This window comes from Polypterus senegalus, chromosome 4, assembly GCF_016835505.1.
Source record: "Polypterus senegalus isolate Bchr_013 chromosome 4, ASM1683550v1, whole genome shotgun sequence".
Lineage (NCBI taxonomy): Eukaryota > Metazoa > Chordata > Cladistia > Polypteriformes > Polypteridae > Polypterus > Polypterus senegalus.
The window spans coordinates 230161335-230179622 of NC_053157.1; the positions used below are offsets into that span (position 1 = coordinate 230161335).

An 18288-nucleotide genomic window follows, 5' to 3' on the forward strand; every position below is an offset into this window, starting at 1 on the left:
CGAGTTATCACCCTATCTTTAAGGGAAAGCCCAGGCACCCTGCGTAGGAAACTCATTTCAGCCACGTGTACTCGCAATCTAATATTTTCGGTCGCTACCCACAGCTCATGACCACCATTCGGCTCAGCTCCTTTTTCACCACAACAGACTGATGCAGAGTCCGCATCACTGCGGATGCTGCACCGATCCGCCTGTCGATCTCCCACTCCATTCTTCCCTCACTTGTGAACAAGACCCCAAGATACTTGAACTCCTCCACTTGGGGCAAGATCTCGCCTCCAACCCTAAGTGGGCACTCCACCCTTTTCTGGCTGAGGACCATGGTTTCGGATTTGGAGGTGCTGATTCCCATCCCAGCCGCTGCACTCTTGGCTGCGAACCAATCCAGAGAGAGCTGAAGATCACGGCCTGATGAAGTAAACAGGACAACATCATCTGCAACAAGCAGTGACCCAATCCTGAGCCTACCAAACCGGACCCTCTCAACGCCCTGGCTGTGCACAGAAATTCTGTCCATAAAAGTTATGAACAGAATCGGTGACAAAGGGCAGCCCTGGCGGAGTCCAACTCTTACCAGAAATGGGTTCAACTTACTGCCAGCAATGTGGACCAAACTCTGACACCGGTTGAACGAGGACCAAACATCCCTTATCAGGGGGTCCAGTACCCCATACTCCTGGAGCACGCTCCACAGGATTCCCTGAGGGACACGATCGACCGCCTTTTCCAAGTCCACGAAACACATGTAGATGGGTTGGGCAAACTCCCGTGCACCCTCCAGGGCCCTGCCAAGGGTGTAGAGCTGGTCCACTGTTCCGCGACTAGGACAAAAACCAGACTGTTCCTCCTGAATCTGAGGTTCAAATATCTGACAGACTCTCCTCTCCAGGACCCCCGAATAGGCATTTCCAGGGAGGCTGAGGAGTGTCATCCCTCTGTAGTTGGAACACAAGCTCCGTTCCCCCTTCTTAAAGAGGGGGACCACTAACTCGGTCTGTCAATCCAGAGGAACTGTCCCCGATGTCCATGCGATGTTGCAGAGGCGCGTCAACTAAGACAGTCCTACAACATCCAGAGTCTTGAGGAACTCCGGGCGTATCTCATCCACCCCGGGGGTCCTGCCATCAATGAGTTTTTTGACCACCTCTGTGACCTCAGTCCCAGAGATGGGGGAGCCCACCTCCAAGTCCCCAGGCTCTGCTTCCTCATTGGAATGCATGTCAGTGGGATAGAGGAGGTCTTCGAAGTACTTCCCCCTTTATTTCCTCTAGGGGGAGATAGCTCACAAGTTGGAATAAGTTCTTTTGTAATTGCGGTGTTTTAAGTATCCTGAAACTATATAGATATGATATTAAAAGGCGATACCTCTCCCATAGTGATACGGCGGTAAGAAATCACATGAGAGAAAATAACTTTGCTTTCTTTAATGACGATTTACACCGCATTACAGACGAGGAAGCCATAGCAAGACTTTTATCAAGGTGGGATCTCAATGTATACAGTCCGCCAATTCCGTCGCTGTGATGGAAGGATTTTCAGGACGGATGACGATAACTCCAATCAGTCTGTCGGCTACGAGGTGTTTGGCTGCATGTCCAAGTCTTTTATACTGTTTTCTCCATGTGTAGGCCCCCACTTAGGTAAATCATGCCACTCCAAAGAAGGCAAGGAGAAGACTCAATTTTATCTCTAACATACAGAAATAGTACAATGCCTATTTTCAGAGTTGTCCCTTTCTCTCTTCAAATGCTTGCCTAGAAGTTCTAAATGCTGAGAGCCCCTGTGTGCTAACTTTGGCCTGTTCATGTGAGTGGATTTATAAAATATTTTTTGTACAGAGCACAGTGACATTAAACTTATAATCTGATTACAATTCCCTGTGGGCCGATAATGAAAATAGAGAAATGGAAAATAATGTTATAAATAATACAAATGACAAAAATGACCAAACTATGACTGAAAAATAAAAAAAACATCTATAGATGACAAAACATGAAAAATATGTAAAAGAATAATATATATTTATATATAGTAAGACATATATATATATATATATATATATATATATATATACACAGCAAAAAAAAGAAACGTCCCTTTTTCAGGACTGTGTATTTCAACAATAATGTTTTAAAAATCCAAATAACTTTACAGATCTTCATTGTAAAGGGTTTAAACAATGTTTTCCATGCATGTTCAATTAACCATAATCAATTAATTAACATGCACCTGTGGAATGGTCGTTAAGACCTTAACAACTTACAGAAAGTAGGCATTTAAGGTCACAGTTCTAAAAACGCAGGACACTAAAGAGACTTGTCTACCGACTGTGAAAAACACCCAAAGAAAGATGCCCAGGGTCCCTGCTCATCTGCGTGAACGTGCATTAGGCATGCTGCAGGGAGGCATGAGGACTGCTGATGTGGCTAGGACAATAAATTGCCATGTCCGCACTGTGAGACGCCTAAGACAGCGCTACAGGGAGACAGGAAGGACAGCTGATCATCCTCGCAGTGGAAGACCACGTGTAACAACACCTGCACAGGATTGGTACATCCGAATATCACACCTGCGTGACAGGTACAGGATGGCCACAACAACTGCCCGGGATGTCCAGGAACTTGCAGGTGCCTTGGTGGAAGAGTGGGGTAACATCTCACAGCAAGAACTGACAAATCTGGTCCAGTCCATGAGGAGGAGATGCACTGCAGTACTTCAAGCAGCTGGTGGCCACACCAGACACTGACTGGTACTTTTGATTTTGAGCCTCCCTTCATTCAGGGACACATTGTGAAACATTTTTAGTTTATATCTTATGGTGTTGACTCTTTTAGTGTTCATACAAATATTTACACATTAAGTTTACTGAAAGTAAAAACAGTTGAAAGTCAGAGGACGATTCTTTTTTTGCTGAGTATATATATATTGTGGCAGTAGGGGGCGCTAGTGCTCCCTTGAACCCTCAGAGATAACTCCAAGCACCAGGTAAAAGTCCAAGACTCTTTATTTTCTTCCACAGTGCACCAAGCACCTTCCACACTACTCATAAACAATAATCACTAATTCCAACACAATAAACCACTCCTCCTCGCCCAGACACTTTGCTCCTCTCCCACCCAGCACAACTCAGTGTCTGGACTGAGGCACTGTCCTTTTATAGCCCCTGACCCGGAGGTGTTCCTGTCCAATTAGAACACAGTTCCTTTTTCCTTCTGGGTCAGGGCAAACAGTCCTGTTCTTCACTCCGGGAGCACGTCGTTCCTTCCCATCACGTGACCGTGACATACTCCCAGGTTGTAGGGCATAACAGAGCCCATAAGCCCCCCCACAGCGACTCCTGGTGGTCCCCAAGGTATCCAGCAGGGCTGTGTATAAACACTACAAAGTCCATAAGGCCCTGCTGGACCTCGGGGCACGATCCTGCTGTCGGGAGAGCTCCTCCTGGCGGCCTGGGGGTGAAGACCGGCATGGGAAGCCGGCAGCCCTCCACAATATATATATTCTAAAATGTTATATATAGTTCCTAATATAATTTTGTAGTTCCTGTGCAAATCCTCTGGTGCGCACTGCCATCTACTGGACGGAGGGAGAATGATTTATTAATCTGTTGGTTATTTCTGATCACGTAAGACCAGCTTGTATCGAGTGCCATAAAACAATTTAATACTTAGGACCTGCAAAGGACTGGCATACTGCCCAGCAATGATTTCCATACGAGTGATGTTGCCAAGGTGGGCTCTTGTCTGTTCTGATCCTAAATTGGATTAAGCAGAATTAGAATTAGAATTATGATGATGATGATGATGATGGTGATGAATTTAATTGTGAACTTCTGCCTGTAGATCGGGATGAGCTCTGGTAAACCATAGCACTGAATTGGATTAGGTGGGTTTGATGATGTCATGTTCAAGACATATAAAAACTATATATGTACAAAAGAACAAAAGATGTGGGCACATATAAAAAAATTGCAAAGCAAATAGGCTTTTGAAGTAATAAATTAAAAACTTTATACATATAAAAAAATGACACTACAAAGCAGTAATCTATAAGAACTTCAAGCCAATCTCTGTTTGATGTGCCGTCCCTTTGCTTTTCAAAACACATCGACCTTCTCGGCTCCAGTGTTTGTCTGTCTGTCAGTCCTGCAGTTGGCCATTTGTCACCAGCCTCTTGTTCCCAGTTCTTCAGGACTCTTTGGCTGTTATCTCGCTTTTTTCAGTGTCTCTGTGTTTTCCCAGATGGCCTCCATAATATTCGGTCTAGTATGTGTAGAGGATGGCTTACCATTTGCCATTCCTTTTATGTATTTATTTTAATACTGTTTGATGCCCTTGGTCTGTGTTTGGGGTCATGTAATCGGGTGGTCAGATGCCTCCCAGTTGGATTTGTGTGATGGATGACATCCTGCTCGTCCTTCTCTGCACTGACAGTTCTATTCATTTTTGACCAGAGTGATGACTCCATTTGCCCCAAACCTGTACAGACCCTCCACTGTGCTTCACTGTTGACTGCAGACACTCCTCCATGTCATGCTCTCCGGCTCTTCTTTAGTGAGACTTCTTTAAGGAGAAAATGAAAAATAAAAGATCTCAACATCACAGTGCAAACCTCACACTAGCCTAGCAGACCCTGTCTTGTCGTACTGTTACACTTTAGAAATGTGAATCTGGTAACAGAACAGGAAGTCTTAACTTTCATTTCTAAAATAAAACCTACTACTTGTTCTGAGACCCAGTCACAGCAAAACTGTTAAAAAGAGCAATGGATGTTTGTGCAGCAGCACCTATTCATAGCATTATCAATAGTTCATTACTGAATGGCACAGTTCCTGAGTTACTAAACGTGTCAGTCATCAAACCATTACTTAAAAAGTCAGACCTAGACACACTTCATAATTATTTCAAATTGACCCTTTCTCTCTAAAACACTTGGAAAAAGTAGTCGCCAATCAGCTTCAGTCTCACCTGACACATTTGAGAAATTCCAGTTTGACTTCTGCACGGTCACAGTACACAAACGGCACTAAGACGTGTTGTAAATGACACTCTGAAATCCTCTGATGAGGGACATTCCACTGTAATTCTGTTGTTAGACTTTAGTGCAGCGTTTGACACCACCGACCAGTCTATTTTACTCCACAGGCTGGGAACTGACATCAGGCTCATGAACACTGTGCTGGTTTGACTGGTTTAGTTCTTATTTATTTATATTTATGTTTTTATTTATCAATCTAGTATGTACAGAAAGGAGCTGATAGGACTCCATCATTGTTCATCGTTCATTGTTGACTCTAATGTGTCATTTAAAGCACTCATTACAAAACATGTTTTTGCCATCTTAAAAATCTGTGGAAATTAAGGCATTTTCTAAATATCAAGGACACTAAGAAATTAATTTATGCATTAAATGGTCTACTACAGTGCCGTGTTCGTTGGCCGTTCAAATTGTTCTTTATACAGCACTTAGTTAATTCAAAACTCTGTTCTAAGAATTATTACAAGAAAAAGAAAATACAAACACATAACTTCAGTTCTTAATCCTTATACTGGCTCCCGGTTAAGTTTAGGGCTTATTTCAAAATCCTTTATTTAACATATGAAGCCTTAAATGGCCGAGGCCCGGCTTACTTATCGGATCTTATCATGACTTACAAACCTTAGTTCATATAAAGATCTCTGGATGCCGATCTGCTTAGGATTCCAAGGATTAATAAAATAACAGTGGGAGGTTGAGCTTTAAGTTACAGGCCCCTAAACTGTGGAGTGGCCTGCCTGCTACTATAAGAGGTGCCCCTTCGGTCTCAGCTTTCAAATCTCACTACTTCAGTTTAGTACACCCTGACTAGAGCTGCTGATTAACTATGCACACTGCATCTCTGTGGTTATCATTGGTACTAAAATATTAATAATAAAATATTTATAAACCCTGTGGTGGGCTGGCACCCTGCCTGGTGTTTGTTTCCTGACTTGCGCCCTGTTTTTGGCTGTAGTTAGGATATAGCGGGTTGGATAATGGATGGATGGATGGATATTTATAAACGGTTTCTAAAGCTTGACTACTCTGTTTCTCTTCCTGGTACTCACATGTGGCACAAGGTGCTGTTATACTAAGGTTGTTATAATATTAATAATTGTGTCACTGTATCTGTTATTCATCTCTTTCAATGTATTTTTTCATTCTTTTTCTGTGTAACTGAAGCTGAGCTGAGCCAGCTTTAGCACAGGGTGTCACCTTTCAGAAGTGCTGCGCTGGGCAAAGCATGAGACAGACAGGAACAGCTGTGGTCAGCCCTAAAAGGCCTAGTGTTATATGATCTGATGGTCTGATGCTTAGTTTAGTTTGTCTACCTTGTTTGGCATGAGACCAGGAGGGTTTGGTCGTGTGAATGCAATATAAGAACCACTGGAACCAGTCCAAGCTTTGAAGACCTGAGGGAGTGTAAGCAACATAGACTCCAACACCGCCTCCGTTGTGACAGCAAAATGCCATTTCTACACGACCGAATCTCCGTGGTCATTATGATGAAATGTGTCTGGTCTTTCCTGATCTATAGCAACGTAAGCCGCATTAAACAAGCTAAGTATATTCTGTCTTTTCTGTGACTTTGTCGCCGCCTATCGCCGAAAAGAGGGATATCGCCGTTATTATACATATTTAATTAAAGGGTTATTAAAACCGCCGCAATATAAAAGAACATATTTCCACGGAGCTAACACTCCCATCGGAAACATTAATGGCGTAGTCGGCAGGATTGTAGCGATATTTAATAACCAAAATTAATATTCATAAATCATAATTTTATGATGCCGAATCGTTTTAAAACATATGCTTTGGATAATAGCGGAAGGAGCGGGCTCAGCCTTCCTGGGTGGTCGGCGCACTGTCATGGACACCCGTGGCTGAGTTATTTAATAATTATACATCCCCAATTGCATGGCCTGAGTTAGAGGGAGCAGTGACTCCTTCAAATGTCCAACAGGCGGTATCAGCGCTCAGGCTGGAGCGCAGGGGAAAAAAGGAACAGCAAGCAGCCGGTGAGATCGGCTGGATTTTATTAACTGCAGTACGTGAGTTGGATCATAAACTGCAGGATGTGATCATCGAATGCGGGGAACTTAGACAAGAAATAGAAAACTTACAAGACAAACAACTGATAACTCGAGAATGCATGGAAAATGCAACGTCTCGGGCGAACGAGTGGGAAGCTAAATGTACCACACTAGCTGTCCGTTTAGTGCAGGCTAAGCGCCGTAAACAAGGCAAAACACACCCCGTTTCCTCTTTTAAAGTACGAGCCATAATGCAAGGCGATTGGAATCCAGAAACGTGGGATGGCAATATATATAACTCAGATAGTGATGACGACATCTGGGAAGATGACGAAGGGGACGGAGAAGCGCTAACGGATAATAATGACACTCGTCCAATTATAGACGCGAGACCGGTCGTGCAAAATAAAGCAAAGGGGCACCCAGGTGGACAGCACAGGGTAACACGAACCGTACGCAATTTTACACAATCAGAGTTTCTAGATCTCGGTAAACAATATAGACAAAAGCCAGGCGAGAACTTAATGCAGTGGATTTTACGTATGTGGGATGAAGGGGGTGATAGTTGTCAATTGACAGATACAGAGATCAAACATTTAGGCTCTATCACCACGAATCCGAAGTTAAGAAATGTTTTACGAGGGGGACAGCATCAAGCGGTTGTATCAATAGTGGAATGGGTTGTAAACGCCGTGAAACATGCATATCCAGACGCGAGAGACGCGGAAGATATTGATAGATCTTGGCGTACAGCTTCTGAAGCAATTCAGCAGCTGCGAGAAATGGGTGTGCAGGCAGCTATTTATAAAGTTGCACCAGGAGCTGCGTTTACTGGCCAAGATAATGAAGCCTTCACTGCTGGAATGCGAAACCGTTTAATAAAAAATGCACCGCATCATTTAAAAGGAGCTCTATTATCTATGCTCGCCGGAGTTAATCAACAGACAGTATGGGATGTGGCCGCATTATTGGGCCAGTTAGATGAATTGGGAGCAACGGTATCGGCTGGGCAGAAACCAGTTAGAGCCATAGCAGGGCATACCATACAAAGAGTAAGCCGTTCAAAAATGGTGCGTGATCTGATAGAAGCAGGAATAAAAAAAACGGAAATCGATGGTAAACCAACAGGGGAAATTTTTCAGAAATGGCAAGCTATGCGAAAGTCTAAAAAAGACGAAGGCAGGATCCCTCCAACCGCACCGCCTAATGAGGAGGAAACAAAATACTCCGAACATAAACCGAAACGTTTCTTTAACTTTTGGAACGAATGGCGTACACCTCGCCCAACATATTGAGGAGATGGCAGGTCTCCTGCAGGCGGGGAGGTACGGCTCATTCATGCAGGAGACCGATGCCCGTACGTCCCGCTAACTATTTACTGGGGTAAACGGAAAAAACCACATCAGGTTATGGCACTTATGGATACTGGGGCAGAAGTTACTTTAATTCACGGGAATCCACATAACTATTCCGGACCAATTGTTAATGTAAACGGATACGGAGGCTCAGATATCCAGGCGAAACTAATCACAGTACACTTAGCAATAGGAAAGTCACCCTCTTTTAAAGCTAAGGTGCTTGTCTCAGAATTGCCTGAATATATACTGGGGATAGATATTCTTACAGGAAAGGCATTCCAAACAAAATGGGGAACATTTTCTTTTGGGATTCGTAATGTCATGTGTAGAATAGTAAAAGCAATAGTAAGAGGAAAGGCAAAATGGACCCCTTTAGAAATTCCAGTCCCTGACACACCTGTAAATTTAAAACAATATCGTTTGCCAGGAGGATTGCAAGAAATAGGAGAAACAGTGGAAGAGTTATTGCGGGTAGGAATTATTCGACCTGCAGTTAGCCCTTTCAATTCTCCAGTGTGGCCAGTCAGAAAACCGGATGGTTCATGGAGAATGACAATCGATTACAGAGGTTTAAATGCTAAAGCACTGCAATTGACCGCTGCAGTTCCTGATATTGTGACCATCATAGAAGACATCATGGCTAATGCAGGAGAGTGGCATGCTGTCATTGATTTGGCTAATGCGTTTTTCTCAATTCCAATTGCAACCCAAAGTCAAGATCAGTTTGCATTTACATGGAAGGACAGACAGTACACCTTTCAAGTACAGCCACAGGGATACCTACACAGCCCTACGTTGTGCCATGGACTTGTAGCAAGAGATCTGGCTACCTGCTCAGATTTGGAAAAGGTACGATGTTTCCATTATGTGGACGATATAATGTTAACTGGGGATGAAGCATCAGTAACAAAGGCATTGTCAGTTTTAATATCCCACATGGAGAGCAGAGGATGGGCTATTAATAAAGATAAAATACAAGGACCTGCCAGAGAAGTTAAATTCCTGGGCATGATGTGGTTTGGACCAGAAAAACGAGTGCCCCAAAAAGTAATTGACTCTTTGCAGAAATTAAAGGCACCAACTAACAAAAAAGAAGCTCAATCCTTTGTGGGTTTAATGGGCTTTTGGAGAGCATTTGTGCCACATTTGGGACTAATTTTAAGACCTATACATGATGTTGTCAAGAAAAAGGCAAAGTTTGAATGGACAGAAAAACAACAAGCTGCTTTTGAGGCAGCTAAAGAAGCTTTAGTCCAACACCAAGGACTGGGGCCTTTAAAAGCTAATTTGCCTTTTGAACTGGAAGCCACAGAACAGAATAATATTGCCACGTGGAGCCTATGGCAGAAACACAATCAGAAACGTGTGCCCATCGGCTTCTGGAGTCGACAACTAACAGGCTCACAGACTAAATATACACCACTTGAAAAACAGCTTCTAACAGCATACTGGGCTCTTTTACACACTGAAAGACAGACAGGTCCTGCTCCGGTAACGATACGCACTAACTTGCCCATTGCTGGGTGGGTTAGAGATAATGGCCTGGGAGCGAGAGCAGGCGCTGCCCAAAATCAAACTATGCAAGTGGAAATGGTATTTGCAGGCCAGAGCTCACTTTGCAGGCAAAGACACGAGTGCCTTACAAGGGGCTATGGCCGGAGCTGTGATTTATGAGGATCCAGAGGACATACCACCTGTTGTGCCTGTAATAGAGTCGCCCTTTAAAGAAGCCCCAGCATACAGTCATTTGACACCAGCGCAACAGGAGAACAGCTGGTTTACAGACAGGAGTGCAACTATAGAAGGAGGTAAAAGGCTTTGGAGAGCAGTGGCTTATCAACCTCACACTGAGACCATCCTGAAGCAACAGGGGGAAGGGAAATCAAGCCAATGGGCTGAACTTATTGCTGTCGCTATGGCATTAACAGAAAATCAAAGCTTCCCTGTTGTTGTTTATACTGACAGCTGGGCAGTTTTTCAGGGACTAACGGTGTGGATCACCATGTGGAAAAGGACTGCTTGGACTATTCATGGGAGAGAACTGTGGGGTGGCACAGAACTGTGGGAGCAGCTTTGGACAATGGGCACAAGAGGGGAAACTCTCATTGGTCATGTGGATGCCCATGCCCCTCTGATATCCCCTGAGAGGCTTTATAACCAACAAGCTGATCTAATAGCTGCTGTTCGAGAAATCAACCTGGAAGAAGCCTTTGTAGCAAATGAAGACCTGTGCACTTATGCTGAAGTAAACGTAATCGAGCCTTCCTTAATTTCATTAGCAAGGTGGGCTCATGAAACATCAGGACACATGGGAACAGAAAAAACATATCAATGGTGTCATCGGCGATGTATACCAGTCACTATTGATATTGTTAAACAAATAGTGAACAATTGCTCCACCTGTACAGAAGTAAAACATTGGCCCCTACAGAAGAAGGCATCTGGTAAGCTGAAGAGAGGAATGGGACCAGGACAAATTTGGCAGGTGGATTACATTGGGCCACTGCCACGAGAAAATAGACTATTATATGCTTTAACTGCAGTAGATACTTATTCTGGACTGTTACAATCGTCCGTTGGCTGGGTCCACACCTTTTATGAGACATCAAAATGTCGGAGGAGAGCCACCTGTTTGTGCCCTCCGCCTGACAACAATTAGTTCACTGGCAAACAATGAATTAACTCCCACAGGGTTATTGGTTAGGGCACCTAAATCACTTACAGTCAAGTTAAACTCCTCAGAAAGACTCAGCTTGGGAATAACAGGTCAGTGGCCAAAGAAATGGGAGGTGAGAATAAATGTTGAAATGCTTGTAACATATGCATGTTTAACAGGGACATTAGAGATCAGTGTAAATGAATGGCATTTAGTTTTAGAAAATCAAGGCAGTAAAGACATACACATAGCTGAAGGACAGGCCATATGTAAATTGCACATAGACAAAGTCACACCTGTTTCAGTCAGTATTGCGCAGTTTAAAGGAGAAATTGGAGGGAAGGTATGGGTTTTAACCCCAGGGCAAAAGCCGAGGGCAGGAGAAATAATAGCTGCAGGACCAGGAGACACTCGAATGGTTCTTTTAACGGGCTCTCAGTCGCCCCTCTGCTTTCCCTTACACAGATTATCCTCACGTGTGGAATAATCGGGATAGATGGTTTCTGGACCGGATGGAGCCGATGCACCCCCTATACTAAAGTCATTTGGGCTGCTGCTACGCCAGAAATTGAAAGGCATGTAACCTTGAATTTCACCCTTACCAAGAACTGTACCTGGCAGTTACGAGACAAGACATCTACAGCTCCATTTCACATGAAACTGGAACATCCTGACTTGTTACCTTTCCCTGTGAGGACCTATGAAGACACTGAAATAACTGTGACTGTGCATAATAACGTATCTGTCTGGATGGCTATGATGAACTGTAAACCTGATTCTAATGGACTATCATGTTGGACTGTTGAAGGGGGGCAACAAATGACTGCAATAGCAACACCTGAAAATGATGTAATATTATATGTGTTTAAACAGGAAGCAACAACGAATGTAAACGCACCAGTAATGTTATGGGAAATTCATAAGACTAGGAGAGGGAATGGTTATCCAATTAATGCAACATTACTGAGACAAATGAAGGGTTGTAAAAAGGCTAGGATAGCACATAAAATAATTACTGTAGCACTCAACATTAATGTTAGTGGGTTTGATATAAAACGTCACGAGTTTCCAAGAAGAGAACACATAGTACCACGCAGTACAGGTGCAACATATAATTGTAGAAACATACAATCCTTATGGCCTCCTCATAAGGTAGAAATAAAACGAAGGCCAAAGCGAGATATATGGGGAGCTATAGGTGCTGGATTAGGAATAGGGGGTTTAGGTTTAGGATCTCTTAATACTGCTGATATAGCAGCAATATATCACAAAATATCATCTATTGGTGTGAAACAAGCCAATAGTTTGCAAACTTTGGCTCATTGGGGGCCTGAGTTGGCAGACAGGCATATACAGGAGTTGCTAGTATGGAAGGCTCACCAGGGGTGGTTAAATGAGTCCTTATGGACTGGTTTACAAAGTCAATGGGCCATAGATGAAGAATCAGTGTGCTATTTAAAACAGATTATTGCCATACAGCAGTATTTAAATTTTAAGACAGATTGGGGCTTAAAAAACCCCCAACATTGGAAAAAAGAATTAAAATTACCAGCAGACTGGTGGTTGCAGCCTAAGTCCTTCATGTGTGAGGAATCAATATGCCAAGCTGTATTTCAGGTAGCAACCACTGTTGAAGAAGACAATGTTTGGTGTCCGTTTCATGTCTTACCTGTGTTACTAGGTGGAACATGGTGGACACCCATAGTAGATAGACACTGGATAGACCTAAATAATAATACTGTTGAACCTGCCTTTTGTTATAACTGGCAAGAAGGGTTTGTATGTCAAAGGGTGGGTACATTGCCACACCCCTGTTTGCATCCTTTAGCTGGGGACTGTTATTGGCGCCAAATAGCAGTAAACTCTACTGAAGTGTTTCAAACTGATACCACTTCTGCATGTGCAGTGACAGTACATAACATCACTTGGAGTGATGGTACCTACTACGAGGGCCCAGGGGTATCCTGTCGCACCAATGTGAGTAATATACGAGATGACTATTATGGAAGAACCTACATGTTAACTACATGGGAATATATACATTGGGAAGCAGAAGCTAACCCATCCCTGGATTTACATTTTGCCTACGAAATAGAATTACCTAAATATAAAGCGATTTTAGAGCATGCTAAACAATATGAACATCTTTTTAATGTAACGTTACATAAAGCAAGGGACCTACTAGTAAGATTGAAAACAGATGAAACAAAAGTAATTACCTCTGCAGAAGAAATTGAAGAGATATCTACACATCACTGGTGGCACTTTTTCACTAAGTGGTCACCATCAAGTAATACTATGGTAAATGTACTTGTTCATCCACTTGTGCTGTTAATCATTATTATTATCATTTTTACCATTACCAATATTTACTTACATTTGCGTATTAGACGGGTAAAGCAGGAGCTAGACCGACACCACACCCCACGACGTTACAAGCATTCTTGAGGAGCTGTTTACATTGTGAAGGGGGATTGAGTACCTTTTGCTTTGTGAATAAGATTCTCAGGGATTGTTTTGTCACAGATCCAGTGACAAAGGGTGGTCTGTTATACTAAGGTTGTTATAATATTAATAATTGTGTCACTGTATCTGTTATTCATCTCTTTCAATGTATTTTTCATTCTTTTTCTGTGTAACATGCCATGCAGAGCTGAGCCAGCTTTAGCACAGGGTGTCACCTTTCAGAAGTGCTGCGCTGGGCAAAGCATGAGACAGACAGGAACAGCTGTGGTCAGCCCTAAAAGGCCTAGTGTTATATGATCTGATGGTCTGATGCTTAGTTTAGTTTGTCTACCTTGTTTGGCATGAGACCAGGAGAGTTTGGTCGTGTGAATACAATATAAGAACCACTGGAACCAGTCCAAGCTTTGAAGACCTGAGGGAGTGTAAGCAACATAGACTCCAACACCGCCTCCGTTGTGACAGCAAAAAAGCCATTTCTACACGACCGAATCTCCGTGGTCATTATGATGAAATGTGTCTGGTCTTTCCTGATCTATAGCAACGTAAGCCGCATTAAACAAGCTAAGTATATTCTGTCTTTTCTGTGACTTTGTCGCCCTATCGCCGAAAAGAGGGATATCGCGTTATTATACATATTTAATTAAAGGGTTATTAAAACCGCAATATAAAAGAACATATTTCCACGGAGCTAACACTCCCATCGGAAACAGGTGCCACTGCTCCTCTGCCAAGTTCTTTGCCTGCTTATGGAAAAGTCAACTTAGATAAAGGAGCACAGGAATCATCAGGCAGAAGAGTTCGTTCTTCTGATTGACTGGCCCAGCACTGATTCAGCTGTGGCATGGCCAGTAGTGGGGAGGCTATACAAGAAATATATATATATATATATATATATATATATATATATATATATATATATATATATATATATATATACACTCACCTAAAGGATTATTAGGAACACCATACTAATACGGTGTTTGACCCCCTTTCGCCTTCAGAACTGCCTTAATTCTACGTGGCACTGATTCAACAAGGTGCTGAAAGCATTCTTTAGAAATGTTGGCCCATATTGATAGGATAGCATCTTGCAGTTGATGGAGATTTGTGGGATGCACATCCAGGGCACGAAGCTCCCGTTCCACCACATCCCCATGATGCTCTATTGGGTTGAGATCTGGTGACTGTGGGGGCCATTTTAGTACAGTGAACTCATTGTCATGTTCAAGAAACTAATTTGAAATGATTCGAGCTTTGTGACATGGTGCATTATCCTGCTGGAAGTAGCCATCAGAGGATGGGTACATGGTGGTCATGAAGGGATGGACATGGTCAGAATCAATGCTCAGGTAGCCCGTGGCATTTAAACGATGCCCAATTGGCACTAAGGGGCCTAAAGTGTGCCAAGAAAACATCCCCCACACCATTACACCACCACCACCAGCCTGCACAGTGGTAATAAGGCATGATGGATCCATGTTCTCATTCTGTTTATGCCAAATTCTGACTCTACCATTTGAATGTCACAACAGAAATCGAGACTCATCAGACCAGGCAACATTTTCCCAGTCTTCAACTGTCCAATTTTGGTGAGCTTATGCAAATTGTAGCCTCTTTTTCCTAATTGTAGTGGAGATGAGTGGTACCCGGTGGGGTCTTCTGCTGTTGTAGCCCATCCGCCTCAAGGTTGTGCGTGTTGTGGCTTCACAAATGCTTTGCTGTATACCTCAGTTGTAACGAGTGGTTATTTCAGTCAAAGTTGCTCTTCTATCAGCTTGAATCAGTCGGCCCATTCTCCTCTGACCTCTAGCATCAACAAGGCATTTTCGCCCACAGAACTGCTGCATACTGGATGTTTTTTCCTTTTCACACCATTCTTTGTAAACCCTAGAAATGGTTGTGCGTGAAAATCCCAGTAACTGAGCAGATTGTGAAATACTCAGATCGGCCCGTCTGGCACCAACAACATGCCACGCTCAAAATTGCTTAAATCACCTTTCTTTGCCATTCTGACATTCAGTTTGGAGTTCAGGAGATTGTCTTGACCAGGACCACACCCCTAGATGCATTGTAGCAACTGCCATGTGATTGGTTGATTAGATAATTGCATTAATGAGAAATTGAACAGGTGTTCCTAATAATCCTTAAGGTGAGTATATATATATATATATATATATATATATATATACCAAATGTGTAGCGAACAGTGTAAAGTTCTAAAGGTAAAGTGCAATGGGTACTCTTTATCCTTCACTCCTACTTTTACGAGAGAGTCCTGATTCATTTTCTCCATGGAGCTGCTCCAGTAGCTCCTTATGCCACCTCTGACAGGCACAGTCAGACTCCTTGAGGTACTCCAATAGTTCACTGTGTGACTCTCTTTTTCTTTATTTGAGAATTATTGTGGTGTGCTCTGCAGTTTGTCTCTGCAGTTTGGTGGGTGTTATTGGAAGATGGTGAAATTGCTCCTCACAGAGCCTCTGGGTTCAATGGATTTCCACTCCTTCACTATGCCCAGTAATGGCAAAAGCAATTTGGTTTCCCCCCATTAGCTTCACCATATCTTTTATAAAAGCACCACTGCTCTTCCAGTGCATTTGTTGTTGCCCTTTATGAACTCCTTCGCCAGTGTCAACCACTTCCTGTGCACCTTTTCAGGGTCAAACCCCTTGTCGAAGTGTTCCAAGAATTTACAGGCCACTTCTCACCAGAACAACCATTTTTTACACCCCATTCCTTTCTTATCCTCATCTCAAGGTCTCCCAGGGACTTCAGTCAGTTGGCATCATCATCGTCTTGACGCTCCTGCATCAGGTCAGTTTAAAACAGAGTTTGTTTTCCTTTATATCCCTGATTTTGCACTTGTGTGTGAGAAGCACTTGTCACTTCTGTCAAATCTACAACAAGAACAGGACATCAAATTAGGTGGTCATAAGAGCACTTGTAGTACATGCAGTTCTCTGTATTTTTAAGGATCTGTCACTGAGAAGAAACACAAATCACTCCTTGTTCATCATAAAGGTGTAGATTGACTGTAAAGGCTTTAAAAATGGTAGACTGCACTTACCGGGGGTCTGAGTGAGCCCACATCAACACGACCCAATTTGACAGCACTGAGTAAAATGGTCAAGAACTTCTCCAAATACAAATCCTCCTCCCCTTGATTCTAATGAATTTGCAAACACTTCTTAAATCCTATTTGTGCTTTGTCAGTCTTCGGGTATTAAGTGTTCCTTAACGAGAGACAATAATTACATTTAAATTATTTTAACACAGGGCTGCAACATAGAAAATGTGAAAAAGTCAAAGGGGGCTGAACACTTCCTGAATCCGCCGCAGAACTGTGTGGTTCTCCATATGCAATATCATGAATAGTCGAGATTCTCTGGGTCAGATTTCTAGAATACAGAACTACGTTTCAGCTGCTGTCTTCATCCCTTACTGTTATGATGCACTGGTGGGAGTTTCTGGATGAGGACACCAACACATGGTACTCACATGTGGCACATGGTGCCACTGCTCCTCTGCCAAGTTGTTCACCTGCTTACAGAAAAGTCAACTCAGATAAAGGAGCACTGGAATCACTGGGCAGAATAATTTACCACAACATTCGCTCATCCTGTGTTATGAACTAAAGAGTTCCCAAACTTAAACACCTCAATTATTACTTAAAATACCCACTAGAGTGGGTAATAACCTTCAAACCTTGGCAAGTTACATAAGGGACAACAAAGAATCTTTATAAATAAAAGGTTTATTTCTACAAGAAGCCCTGCTTATCAAAAATAAGAGTGCAAGACAAAAGCTATAGAAGGTAACAACTTCAAAATAGGAAATCCCAATAGTAAACAAAGTCCCAATCCAAATATGAAAGGCAAAGTCAAAAAAACAAAAACAAAAGAACCAAAAAAAAACCATAAAAATTACAAAATCTCAAGAAGAAAAAAAAAAAAAAACTCGCCACACCATGAGTGCCTTCACAATGAACTGTAGGGGATTGTGGGCGTGATTATATACAGGTGACCTCACATCTTAAGAAACCACCCACAGAACACAAGAATCACAGCAGAATACACATTGGCACAAGAAAACTTAAAAATGCACAACATAAAACAATAATAAAAGACACAAAAGTGAGACATTTGAACCCCAGCCATGGGTGGAACTCTGGCTGAAATACAACACCATTTATCTGTGACAGACATTGCCTGATGCAGCTTAGGATCTTAGGCAAAGTTAGCTCAGTTAATATTTGGGTAGTTAAAGTCCACCATGATTATAATACCAAAATAAAAATGTCTTTTTATTATTGTTATTAAAAAGATGCATCACTTGTGTCACAGGTAGGTGAAGGGACATGCTCATGGTCACAGTGTCAGTAGTGGGATTTGAATCCACAACCTCAGGATTTGAGATCCAAAGTCTTAACCACTATGCCACAGAAGTATTTTGCCTTAACAAGTTATCAGTCTTATACACAAAAGGTCACCACATGAAGGTACTCATCAGGACCTGAGTAGTTAGGAGGCTTACATTTCAGTCCTTCCTCCATTACTTCATTCTTCCCCAGACAATCAATTCCTTCTGGGCTTCTCCACTGTTAATTATCAAGTGGTCATTAAGACTTCTGCTGTTTGAGAAACACACAAATCACTCAGAACTGGGTGTGAATTCTTTTATGGACATGAAATCCACGGTGGTCTGAGATTCTTTAACCACACTCAGTTCAACAATAAGGCTTCTCTCTACTGGGGAT

At 42.6% G+C, this 18288-nt stretch overlaps 1 protein-coding gene across 3 annotated transcripts; it reads left to right on the forward strand.

The window, feature by feature from the left end:
- The first annotated feature begins 7982 nt into the window (after positions 1–7982).
- LOC120528108 lies at positions 7983–13619 on the forward strand. 3 transcript variants are annotated; one of them, XM_039752143.1, is made up of 2 exons: positions 7983–10854; positions 11532–13263. In XM_039752143.1, the coding sequence occupies exons 1-2, from the start codon at positions 9948–9950 to the stop codon at positions 11603–11605; spliced, it is 981 nt and encodes a 326-aa protein (XP_039608077.1). In that variant the 5' UTR covers positions 7983–9947; the 3' UTR covers positions 11606–13263. The 3 variants fall into 3 exon arrangements, with proteins under 3 accessions (XP_039608077.1, XP_039608075.1, XP_039608076.1); XM_039752141.1 differs by having other exon boundaries at positions 9189–10854; positions 11532–13619; XM_039752142.1 differs by lacking the exon at positions 7983–10854 and adding an exon at positions 10861–11176 and having other exon boundaries at positions 11532–13619.
- The last annotated feature ends 4669 nt before the right edge of the window (positions 13620–18288 follow it).